At 41.4% G+C, this 12,976-nt stretch overlaps 1 protein-coding gene across 1 annotated transcript in view; it reads left to right on the plus strand.

The window, feature by feature from the left end:
- ARNT2 (aryl hydrocarbon receptor nuclear translocator 2) overlaps positions 1-12,976 on the plus strand; it is a 107,442-nt gene that overhangs the window by 36,910 nt on the left and 57,556 nt on the right. Inside the window, 4 exon segments of the mRNA XM_037394360.1 lie at positions 937-1,150; positions 3,319-3,450; positions 3,453-3,500; positions 3,503-3,536. Coding sequence (XP_037250257.1) covers positions 937-1,150; positions 3,319-3,450; positions 3,453-3,500; positions 3,503-3,536 — 428 coding nt within the window.

The following is a 12,976-nucleotide window of genomic DNA, read 5'->3' on the forward strand; positions in this document are numbered from 1 at the left end:
AATCCCTTAATAGTAATCAAGTAATGGTGATTTACAGTATGGGAAAAGAAAGTCTCAGATCTTCAGTTCTGAAAGGTTTTGGTGACTGTCCGTTTTGAGAATTCTCAAATTTGACTCACCGCCTCAGTCATATGTTTGCTATAAAGGGTGAGAACATTGGAGCTCAGCCCAAAGCGGGGCAACGTCACGTGCTGTCATTGTTACTTCCCTGCTGTGCTAGATTGTTCTCGAACATCAATTCTGATCTGTGTCTGACAAGCCAGATGTTTACTTGCTGTCTTTCATACTCATTTTATATATTTACTGGGGATTTTTTTGTATGTGCTGTTATACCATATATGGTTCCAGTCCTGCAGTCTGATCCTGTAAGCATGTAGTGTCTCCCTGCAGGGGTGCGAGACATTGCACACGGCGTTACAGGACTGGAGATCTGTCTTGTCATTGAGTGGGGGTTTTTGTAAGCCAGCTCTGGTGCTTACTGCTGACCTGATCCAGCTGTCAGTGAGAGGTTTCCTCTAAAAGAAAACTTTTATAAGCAGATCCAACACCTTGAGTAGGGACTGGAAGCTGTGAGGTTCATCACAGCAAATTTGGGAATTTGGCTGGAGTTGGCCATTGTCAGTTCCTCACATATTTCAACTTCATTTTTTGTCCTTATACCAAAGGAAGTTAAACTGGTTAAGAGATTAAGGCCACAAGCCAATACCTAGAAATGCGGGTTCTTTTCACAGCTATGGGCAAATCATATTTATTCTGCCTGGATTTTCTGTCTATAAACTGCGGGATAATAGTGCTTAGCTTTGTAATGCACTTTGCTCTCCTGGGGTGAAAACAGTAAAACCAGTGCAAAGTGTTAGGATTTGTTACCTCCAGTTGCAATTCTTACACTGATCATGTCTGGTTTTCTGTTGGTTTGGTGTTTCTTTAAATGTTCAGGGAGAATCATAGTGAAATTGAGAGACGCAGAAGAAATAAGATGACACAGTACATCACCGAACTGTCTGATATGGTACCCACTTGTAGCGCATTGGCTCGTAAGCCTGACAAGTTGACAATTCTTCGGATGGCCGTTTCACACATGAAATCCATGAGGGGCACTGGAAACAAATCTACTGATGGAGCCTACAAGCCCTCATTTCTTACAGAACAGGTTAGATATTTTGCAGTTGTCTGTTTTCTTTGGTTTGTGGTCTTAAAAGATGTGAGGAAATGCTGAGAGGAGTAGAGCGTCAGCTTGATGATCCTTTGCTGTTGTGTAGTAACTGGTACAAGCTACATATCCAAGATGTGAATATCAAACAATTTTTTGTGGCTCTTTGGACTTAATCTTAACTATATGACAAATCTTTCTGAAGCAGCAAAATGGGTGTTCTTATCATTGAGATCCATCCATCTGAAAGCAAATCGCTTGCTGCCTCTTGTCATGGGAATTTTTGCCTCAAAACCTAGGTTCGTCCCATTCTAAACAAAGGTTCTCTAAAACAGGTAAAAATGGATCTGGAAAGACCTGACTCTCCCTCCTGGGGTTTAGAGGAAGGTTAAAACATTGTTTAGTCTTAATGCCTAAGTTCCCAGCAGCTGAACTGGGGCAGAGATTAATCCCATCTGTCCTGGCTGAGGTACTTCCTTGGTTACATTTTTGATGGAAGAAGATGCGCCCAGTGCTCGAAGGAAAACTGTGTTTAACTGAGCGCACTGAAAATTCCTACCACCTTCATTGTTTTTGAAGTCCTATGGGTGTAGTGTGCATTTTTGTGGTCTGAAACGATTTAAGCACTTACACATGTTAAGTTATGGCTAGAGGCAATACTTCTTTCTATTAGAGAAACAGCAGCTGCTGCTGACCTCTCTGTGTTCACATCTCTACTTACTCTGGCTTTCCTGGTGTGTTTCTGGAGGGCCTGTGCTGCTCAGCTAGCTGTTGGTAGGGCACCCTAGTCACTTCTCATTGCAGCTTTTGGGATTTTTTGGAACCTTGCAGAACAAGAAGGTTTATTTTTCTCTGTGTTAATAACGTATGCGAAACAGGTCTCATTATGCTCTGTATAGTGCAGATGGCTATGCAGTAGGGGTTTTATAGTCAGTGATTGAAAACTGATGTGCTTTCTGTACAATAAAGAGGCAGAGGTTAACAGTCTGTTAAGTGTTTGTTGAGATGAGTTATCCGTGTCTTTAGTAGAATTTACCAGATTTTGATCCTCACCTTATCAACTAGTATCTGCCACTTGCACACTAGCTGTGCTGAGCTGTCTAACCAGGCATGGGACTGAGATTGTCCAAAGCTCTCTGTCCGAGTTCCAGATGCAGTATCTTGACAAGCTCGCGTGGTCACTGGACCCACCAAGCAAAGGCTGTTTGAGCTTGTTCCCCAGGAACAGGAGTGGTAGTTTTCCTTTCCTGTGAGAGGTTTTCAAGCTCTGTTAAGCAAAGTTAGCGTTTCTGTGTGATGCGTACAAAGAGCTGTTTGCATGTGGAATTCAAGGTCTTGGGCGTCTAAACACAGTGACTGAAAGTGAGGGACGGAAGTACCTTGCTTTAAAGACCTACAGTCCCCCTTCCAGCCCCAGGTGGAGTTGGAGCTCTGGGTGCTGCATCTCAGGTGGGTGTGTGGGTGTCTCAGGACAGAAGTACCCAGGATGAGGAGCAGGGGACTGTGTAAAGAAAAGGCCAAAGGCAGTGGTGTTTCAGATCCTTTGGATCTCTGAGGTTTCATATTCACAGGCGGAAAAAGAAAGCAAGAAGTGATACAACCTTCTTGTGCAGTGGCTTGAGGCCCCTGATGGGAGGAGAGGCTGGGAATTCCTGTCCTGTTCTCGTTACACTTTCTGTCTTTTATCCGGTGACTGTTTAATTTTACAAACAGAGCTCATCCTGTGGGCGCGCTGTGTGTGTGTGAACCAAAACCGAACCACAAGATTTGTTGGTTTCTTTCCAATTAATTATTCAGGACGTTTAATTAAGGGATGAGTTTGCCATTGAGTTATAGCTGTTCGCTTCCTCTGTTTGTACTCTGAAATATCTTTTTTTTTTTTTCATGTCAGATGCCTATCACCTATGCAGTGAGTTTAGTATCTTAATTTTCCTAAAGTGTCTTGACATCACCAGATGAAAGGCATAAAGAAAACGTTATTAAGATCAGCAATTTATGGCTTGCCACAAGCTTGGTTGTGTTGTTAAATCAATACTACAGTGAAAATTTCTGCCTAGGTTGTGATCAGCTACTAAGATCACAAGAAAACAATATTTTTGGCAGTGGACAGATGTGTTATTTAATTCCCTTTTCTTGCTGGCATTCTGATTAAGTCCTTTCTTTGGAAGGAACTGAAACATCTTATCCTGGAGGCTGCAGATGGGTTCCTGTTTGTAGTTGCAGCTGAGACGGGAAGAGTGATCTACGTGTCAGATTCTGTGACTCCTGTGCTGAACCAGCCACAGTCTGAATGGTTTGGCTCAGCACTTTGTATGAACAGGTTCATCAGGACGATGATGGAAAGCTGCCTGAGAGCAACTATGTACATCTGAAAAACTCTATGACGGTCAGATATGTCTGATGTATGGTTCTGTGTGTGTTACAGTTAACACATACGTTTTTCTGCAGTTTTTCTGACAATTCAAATTGCCTGGTTTAAAAATCCGGTAAAAATGAAATCCAGCAAGATTAAACTGCATTTCTTGCAGGTGGTGCAGTAATATAAATCTTGTTTTGCATAACTACATTTTGCTTTCTGTTGTTGGACTTCAGTCAGATCACCTTCATGTAGCTCTGCCTTCAAACTTCAGGCTTGGGTAGGCTTGGAATCTGGATTGTTTTCCAGGCTTGGTCTGGAATTGTAGATTGTTTTCCTTTGTCTTCAATGAAACTTGTGACTTCTTTACAAATATGTGTTTCTTAGGGCAGTTGTTTATTTGAAGGCAAAAATCATACTTCAGACTGTTTCCATTTTCATAAAGGTCCGTGCGGTTTGCTAACGGGAATCCTGGGGAAAAATCCAGTGTTTGGCAGCTGAAAAACCTAGTGGATTTTAACTGGAGGCTTGCTCCTGTAGCCGTGATATAATTTAGCTCTAAGTTAACTACTTATCATTTTGCACATAAAACTAAACCATATTCATATCTTCAGTATCATTCCGGCTTTTACAGTTATTCATGCTCACAGTTGCCAGTAGGAAACTACCTTTGTCTTTAATAGGATACGTGTATGTTAGAGCTATGAGAATTAGCTAAATCCCGTTTTAACTCAAACTTGGAAAGGAGGATACCCAACTTCTGTTTTTATTCTTCCACATAGTATGTTTATAGCTAAAGGAAAAAAGCTGGGGGAAAATTTTTGTAACAAAATCCTGATCCATGCAAAAGTCACATAATTTCTCCTTGCTTTACTAATTCAGAATTCTGACCTGGTTTGCTGGAAGTTTTGTTGTGTTTCATAACTCAAAGGACGGTGATCCAGTTTTGAGTGAACCTGCACACTGTTTACAGCTTCCATGTCAAAACAGTGCCAAATTCATGATTTCCTGTGGTTTGAATGTGATGTGGTTTTGGCAGAGCTTTCATGTATTCAAATTGGAAACTCCAAGCAAAATTCTGTGGTGAAAATCCAGATGGATCGAAATCAAGTGAACAGTTGAGGGAACCTGTGCAGAGCAAAGCAGCTGAGTTTAATACCACGAGTCTCGCAAAAGAGCACAACTTCTGGTTTTATTATGTAGCATGTAATACATTTTAACATACATACCATCTTCCTCCAAGAAGCAGTTACTCCAGAGCCTCAGTGAACAGTCATGTTTCGACTTCTAAAAGTTCTCAGTTATGGGCCTTAACCTGGTCAAACTAGAGCGGGACTAGACAAACACAGAGCACTTCTGAAAACCCAGCTATGTGCTTTTTCCAATTTTAACTATGTGGTTTGTTGGGTTTTTTTTTTTTTTTACACTAAATTCATCTGTAGCCAGTGGAAAGAGAAGTTCAAATAATAGTATTTGTAGGGCTAAATCTTTTTGCTGCCTGAGTCTTAGGGAGTTGTCACGTTGACACAGAAGGCCTGTAAATCACGGCTGAACACTTTCCCAGTGTGAGAAAGCATCAGCCTGTTTAGAGCCAGGGTAGCATTCCTAAGGTGCAGAGGCAGGCTGGATGTAGAAGGGTGCTTTTTATGGGCTGGGAGAGAGTGTGTAGTTGCAACTGTTCCAATCAAGTGCAAGTAAGAACAGTGCGTAGTTGGCCCTAACTATATAGGGCACATTGTGTGAATTTTCATTTATAAAGTTATTACGGTTACACGGGCAGTGCAATTTTTTGGCCAGCTGAACATCTTCACAAGGCTTAAGCAGAATCATCAGTGTGCTTTGAGTCAAACATAGGTATATATAGTTGTATGTACATCATCTCTGGTAAGATCATCACAGAACAGGTTTTTTAAGGTGTCTGCTGCATTTTTCTAGCTTTTTAATAAAGTTAGTGTAAAGCAAGTAACACCATAATATAGTCCTGCTTTTTTACTGATTTTGTTTTAAAGATGTGACTGGTGAAGTACATTTAGTTAACATACTAGTAGTTTTGTCAGTCTGTGGAGCACATAGATAAACAGAAAGCTCTAGATTTGTTATATTAAACTAGCATTTCCTTGACCCTGTGAGGTACCATTTAAATAAGGGAAGCAGTGTTCTATAAGGACCGTCAGTCCAGCATCACTTTGCTTCTAAACAGCATGCAGCAGGACTTCGGCAGCACAACTGTCACTCCTTTGAGGTACCTGTCTGGAAGCAAAGTGATTCTAGAGTCTGTTCAACCAGTTACATTTTCCTTCCTGTAACACAAGCTGTATTCAGCGTCGCAGCTTTGTAACAGGAATAAAATGAAATACTGCAGTGAACAGAAAGAATGGGTGCCTTTAGTGACATTTAGAAAAATGTCAAGTAGGCAAATGCACTTCCTTTAAGTCTGTGTTTATCAAACCATTTGGGCAGCACCCAAGACTCTCTCGGCTTTCCAAAGTTAAGTTTCATGCATAGAACAAAGAGCAACGTGGAGTTTGAAAGACGTGCACACTGCAAGCCAGTCAGCTATGCTTGACGTTTTTCCTGCTCAAAGTGAAGTTCACTGTAGGCAGCAGGAAAATCCTCATCTTTTAGTGACCTCTGGCTGTTAGGCACAGGATCTGCTTAGGGTAAAGAGGAGATTTGCAGGTGAAAGTATAATGGTATGTTATGATTTTTAATTTTGCTCTCTTCCTCACCTTCTCAGGGTCCATTTTCTCAACCATGTAACCTCCTTCAGCCCTTGAACTGGGGAAGCAATGACAGCATCTTGACAAAGGAGAAACTTCACTTGCCTTGCATCAGATCACAGCAATGTCCTTTGGTTGTATTTGTTTTTTCCTGTTACAAGCGCTGATCATTAGTGCTGCGTTGCCGGGGTTTTCCCAGCACCTCTTAGCAATCCTGCTGCCCTGAGAAGCTGCTCCAGACCCTGAGGACTTGGGAGGCTGCCACTGCCAAAGGGGAGCGACAGAGAACAAGCCAGTGGAGAAAGCAGGCTCCCTCTCACATTTCTGCCCCCAGGAATAAGACTGAGACTAGGGCTGTGGTTGCATGAGCGTTTCTTTGGCAGTCACACCAGCTTATGCAATCCTCACCTCATCTCACCCTCTCCTCTGGCATTCATGTGGTACTACAGTGAGTCACATCAAGGGGGCTGACCCAGCCGAAAGCTAAGCTAAGCAAAAACCCCCTTGGTTTTGGTAGAGACAGCTCATTGGCCCACCGTATCAATAGGGTTGCTTGGACTCTTGTGCTGACACCAAGGAGAGGTGGGGACTGAATATTTAAGGGTAAGGAGAGGACAGAACTTTAGGAACAGTAAAAGCATAGGCTGTTTACTGTGGCCTGAACCATGTAGTGTGTTTGGGGAGGTAATTGCTTGCTCTATTTTTAACTCTTAGGATATGGGGAAGGATGGATAGTTTCTCTTCCATTTTATATCCTTGGAGATTTTATTCCCTGGAAATGGAACAATTGTCTGCTTGTTTGTTGTACATTAATTGCTAACACATTGTAGCAACAGGAAAGCTGAACTGTGATGTATGGTTTGAAATCCTCTAAAAAAAAGACAGCAGCTGAGACTTGATAGCAGTAAATAGTGTTCCCAGGAAGTCTTTACATGCGTCATGGTCATGATTAATTGGAATGGGGCAGTTATTCAGAGTAATAATTTATTTTCCCTCTTTGTTCTTGGAAACCTGCAGATGGGGAAAAAGATCAGTTCAAATATGGATGAAGATCAGATCCCACAGTAGGATCCATTAGGAAAGACCTCTTTGCCCTTAGGATGCACTGATGAAACTTGATAGATGTTGGGTTCAGGTGCAGGTTCAGGGTTGGAAGTGGTGAAGGGCTGAATAACACACAGTACAGTGGAATCTTAATGTGAGAGCCTCTAAACAGCTGTGGACAGTATATCTCTAATGTTGCAGGGAACAGACAGAACTTAGGTTTAAGTGCAAAGAAAAAACTTTGGAAGAATACCTCCGCTACATTTACTTTCCAAAAAATGACTGAGCAAGTACTGTAGTAGACTGCCCTTCTGTTAAAATACAGTGTTCCAGAGCACTTTGCAAGACTGATTTCTACCAATCTACTTCTCTGTAAACAGTTTGTGAAAAGGCAGAATGAGAAATAGAGGTACCTCTATATGGTTGCCTAGTACCCCAAGTGGTTCCATGATGTGTCCGAGATATACTTGTCAAGGCTGTGAGGTCCCTGTTCCTGCAGCCAGCATCTCCAGTGGTGCAAATGGGAAACGCTTGAGTTTATTATATTCAGTTCTGAGCTCCAAGCAGTACAGCACACAGTAATCCAGTTATTATTTCTTCCTTCAGCCTCACTCTCTATAGCTAAGGTGAGGCAGGGAGCAGCATGTGTAATCCCATCTGTGGCATAAAACCTCCTCAGGCCATGCAGGTTCAGAAGGTGTCCTTGCAAACTGTTTTAGCGGAGCAGTCAAGGGGCGCTGAAACTGCAGACCTGTGACTGCAAGAAAATGATGAGAACGAGAAACGCTACAGCTTTAATTTTCAAGTGTTTTAAAAATGACTAAGTCAATTTATTTGCTAGCTGAAAAAGATTAATTGAGGTTACTTCTGGGCAGAACTTGAATGCCAAGTTTAATCTTGGCATGGTATTTTATTGCCTTATTTTCTAAGTGCAAAAAAGTAGAATTTATATAATGGAAATGGTGAGTGACCACAGCAAAAGTGGAGCTGATAGGTACCTTTTTAGAAGAAAAGACCATTGAGTGAGAATTCACTGTGGTTCATGAATATTATGGAAACATCACTCCATGTTACACGAGCAGGGATTTGGATTGGGGAACCTGTCTCAGAACCTTCAAACAATATGTTGTCTTGCAGTGATGGCTTCAACATACGCAGATTTCACAGCCACAGAATCCAGATACTGTAGATAGAGTCAAATTGTCTGTAAAAATGAGAAAAATAGTGTTCAACTCAAGAGGGCAGTGCCAGAGACCAGTGGAGAAGTGAAAAAAAGCTTTCCACAACACTGAACAGATGGGAGATGCTCAACAAACGGTAAATAACCACGTAAAAGAGAAGATTAGGAGTAAGTTCTCATTACAACAGATACTCTTCCTGAAAATCAGCACAGGATTTTTTGTGTTGTGAGCTGTCTTATACTTCCATGTCAGTTTGCCAATTCTGTTTTCTGCATAATCTTTCTTAGAAGAGAGGGGATTCTTCTCATACACCCAGCCAGCCAAGTGAACGCAAATGTGGCTCTTATTCATGGTCTCTGTTTTGAACTCTTGACTACAACAAAGATTTAGCTGGTACAGAGAATGGGATCAGACTCCTGTTTGGTTCCATGTGCAAAATTCTGTGAAGAAATTTAAAGACTAACTTGAGGCATTACCAGAAACTCAGCCCTGTCAAATATAATTCTGTTATGCCTTAAATGTCATTGTCACTAACAGTAAAACTGATGTCTAATGAAAAAGTAATGTATTATCAAAACATTTAATTAATGGGATGTCATCTGCAATGTATTAGCAAGCCAGGGAGCTTCTCCTCATCAAGTTGAAAACTGGATCAGCCTATTTATTATTTAAAAAAAAAAAAAAAGGTAAAATGTCTATTTTGGGTATTGGTGCTAAAAATTGTATACCAAAAATACATCATCAGATGCTGTGTCTTCCCTGTGTCTTTTGTAGAAATTAAGATACTTGCCAAAGATGCATGTTTTTCTACCGAGAGCTCTTAACTTTCCTTGGAGAAAAAGAGAAAAAAAAAAGGGAGGGGGGGCGGGGGGGGGGAAGGGAAAAAAATTCCTTTTGTTCATAGAAGTGTGTCCTTGGTAAGATAGTCGACAAAAGATGTAGTAAAGCTCCTTTGGGACTTTGTTTTCTAGCCTTTGGTTCTGAGGAGCATGTTTATCAGAATTGGAAAGGTACTCTGTGTGTAAGGGGCTGTTTCAACTGACATCTGATTTATTTTTTTTGCTTCTGTCTGAATTAAAGTACATGAACACTAAAGAACCATCTGTCTCTGAAAGTGCCCAGCCCAGCAGCTTAGAAGGCAGAGTACAGAGAATTAAAACCAGATCTTAGTATTTTAGATTTTAGCATCTTGGGACAGGATGACTGACCTAGTAAGGCTGTTAGCTTCTGGGCAGGTGGGGACTGAGTTGTATAATTTTTTGTTTATACAGAGACTTAATAGCTACCTGTACTTTTTATCCCAGCAACAGTGGTTCATCATCAGCTGTTTTCACTGTATGTCCATGAAACGTAACAACCTCTAGAGTGAAGATGAGCAGGCATCCAGTAAACAGCACACACAAAGCAGGCAAGGTGGGGAGGAGGTAAAGTTTCCATATACGTGATATGAGATGTCCTGAAATCTTTTGTGTCTCTGCAGGCCTGTCTGAAACTTGGCTTTTAATATTTTATGGGATTTTCCACCCACCCACACATACATACCCAAACACCCCCAACTTTATTCCTCAGAAGGGTGGAGGCTGGAGACAGCTGTGCCAGGGTTATTGTACCTGCAATGGAAGGGAACGGAGATTTTTGAAAATAGAAGCTTCAACACTGAAGCTGTCCCGAAAAAGAGGGGACAATTCTTGAAACATACTGCCATGTATAGAATATATGAGTGATTCGTGTGAACTGAGTGTTTCAGGTTTCAGTCTGGTTTTACTGTACAAAAAGCCAATTTTGGCAAGGCATCTTTTCCTATTTTAAAGTGTGAAATCTTAGAAAAGATTTGGCTCGTTGCTGACAACTACCAAATCACCATGTGATACCTGTTTTTCAGCAAAGTTATGTGGTCCCACCGGCATTGCGGAGAGTGAAGAGAATGTTCCAGTTGTAAGACTTTCCATACACACCAGCCTGTTGCATTGTTCCAAAGAAAAAAATAATCTGCCCACATTTTTGTGGACTGTTTGTTCTCATAGCAGGAAGGTCACGGTGCCAGCTAGAGATAGCCTTTGAACTTGAGCAGTGCCAAGCATAGGAATTTGTGGGGTTTAAGCTTTAGTCTGTTCAGCTGGCACGTTTTTTACATGTAGGATGGAGGACGTGAATATTTTGCTTCCTCCATCCCCATTCTGTTTGCAAGCAAATGAATCGGTGCAGTAGATGCTTAGGAGCGGGCAACAAGGAAGCTGTGCCTGTATGGCATCTGCATCCTGGCTATCCCGCTAGCGTGTGCCTGGAGGGGATGCACAAAACCTCTGTGTCTTCAGCTTCTCTTCTGTTGTCATTTGGGTTGATCAAGCACCGTTTGTGAACTTCATGTGGCAAAATAGGAAAGCTTAGTGGGTCAGTGAGAGCTGAGTCTGAATGCGCTGGGCTTTCCAGAGGGAAGATGAGGAAAGTTTTAAATACTCTGTGCATTACATTACATGTACAGGACTTAACGCTTCCTTTGCAAGGGGATTGCCTTGTTTTTCAGTTGAACGAAACAAATCCTTTATTCAGGTCTGGCTGTGTGACCGCTAACTGTGGTCCCGTTATTGTACAGGGGTAACACAGAGAGTGGAATTTGGCTTTTTGTGTGGTTTACGTGAGAAAGAGGACTTTGAGGCCTTAGAGCACCATTCCAGTACTTTTGACACACTATACAATACCGCAGAAATAAGAAAAATGCAGTCTGCTCTCAAAAAATAGGTATTTTGAAATGATCATATTTTAAATGTGTGGTACATTTAATCTCTCTAACTTATTCCAAGAGAATTTATTGGGGTTTTTTTGCTTTTGTCTCTAGGGCTGTTTCTGAGGGAGTGGGGGGGAAATCCCAAATGCTGGGAGAAGCCAGCTATGTATAAAACAGTTCATAAAGCAACTCCTACACAAACACAGTGACCCAGTGGTCTCCCTGCCGCTGACACGCTCCGTTTGGGTGGATAGTACTCGAAGGAAAACAAGTGAGAATAAGCTGCATTTTTTAAAAATTACTTCGGTAATTATAATGGTGGTTTAAAGAGGTCAGTACATGTTTGTGCTAAAATAAGGAAGCGACTTTAGCCTAGTACTCTGAGACAGACTTATTACACCTGATTAGCATTAGGGAATGCTTTTAGGGTGAATTTTCAGGTGTTTAGACATGCATGTGCAAGTGGGTTTTGCGGTTATTATTTCTCTTCCGTCTTCACCTTGAGTTTCTCACTTGGAAACTGCTGCATACTTAGGTCTGTTATCACAGATGTTTTGACTGGATCATTTTCAGTTGCTGGGTTTCAAGGGTGCTGCATGTTTTTAATGTTCAATATTTATTCAACCCGCTCTATTTTGTTAAACACGATTAAATATATGGAGTTAGTGATTTTTTCCTCCATTAAAAAAATACTAGTGTTTCACAAATACCTGACCAACTTCTTTGGTTAACACATTGCCACTAAAGCAGTCTGAGCATACCTCTTAGAGCCTTTTGGCACTGGCCCTGCTTGCAACCCTCTCTAAATCTCAGGTGATTCACTGCTTTGATAAGAACTCCACAGATGTTGGGAGGGTGCAATATTAGCCTTGACATCTGCCCTGTTGAGAACTAGCTTTTCCTTTCGCCTAATTTGAGTGTTGTGTTGTCTCAATGAATTTAATACAATGCACTGAAATATTTTACTATTATGTGATGAGTTGCAGCAACAGGCTAGGGAAGCGGAGTGAGGAGTGGTACCTGGGACTGATAGCATTCCACCCGAGTCTATGCTTGCTTCAAAAGGGGAATTACTGACTTATCCCATGCTGCTGCCATCTCTCTTTCCTTAGCTAAAGCTCTCCTATTTCATAACACTGGGACAGCCAAGGCAGGACTTCCACAGTCTTTGATGGAATGCTAGGGAAGGATCAGCTTGGTGAGACCGTGGCACCCGCTTGCTTCTCACTGATACCCTGCACAGAGCTGCATGGAGGGAAAAGCCTCCCATATGGCAGCACAAACCCACAGTTTTCTGTGGTTTGGTCTGTTTTATTGTAGTGCCTTAGATCTGAACTTAGGTTATCAAGCCTTCTTCCTTTCATTTTCACAGTATGGAGACTTTTGCATGTAATTTGTAAGTATCTTGAGTCTTCAAAAAGAGAATTAAAACCTATAATAATGTTTTGCCCCACACACCTTATTTTAATTGAATTAAAAGAGTAGCTTATAAAAACAACCAGATAGCATCCTTGGGCCTTTTGTTCTCCTCCCTCTCTCTCCTTCCTCATGGGTTTAAATTTAATTCTGTCCCCAGCAAAATATCTTGCAAAGTCATCTTGCAGTCATTATTTATTTCCTCTAATGGACTACTCTGTAGTGTGTCACCAGCTCATATGGAACAGACCACAGCCAAATTTCAGAACCAGATGATACTAGTATTTACTAATAAAGCATGTATCCCAGTTATTTGAGTTTGATAATGAAGTACAAGTGATATAGAATGCCAGGAGCTGAAGCTTTTTTGGCCAAAGTGTTTTT

The sequence above is a fragment of the Falco rusticolus genome, chromosome 7 (genome assembly GCF_015220075.1).
Source record: "Falco rusticolus isolate bFalRus1 chromosome 7, bFalRus1.pri, whole genome shotgun sequence".
In the NCBI taxonomy this organism is placed as follows: domain Eukaryota; kingdom Metazoa; phylum Chordata; class Aves; order Falconiformes; family Falconidae; genus Falco; species Falco rusticolus.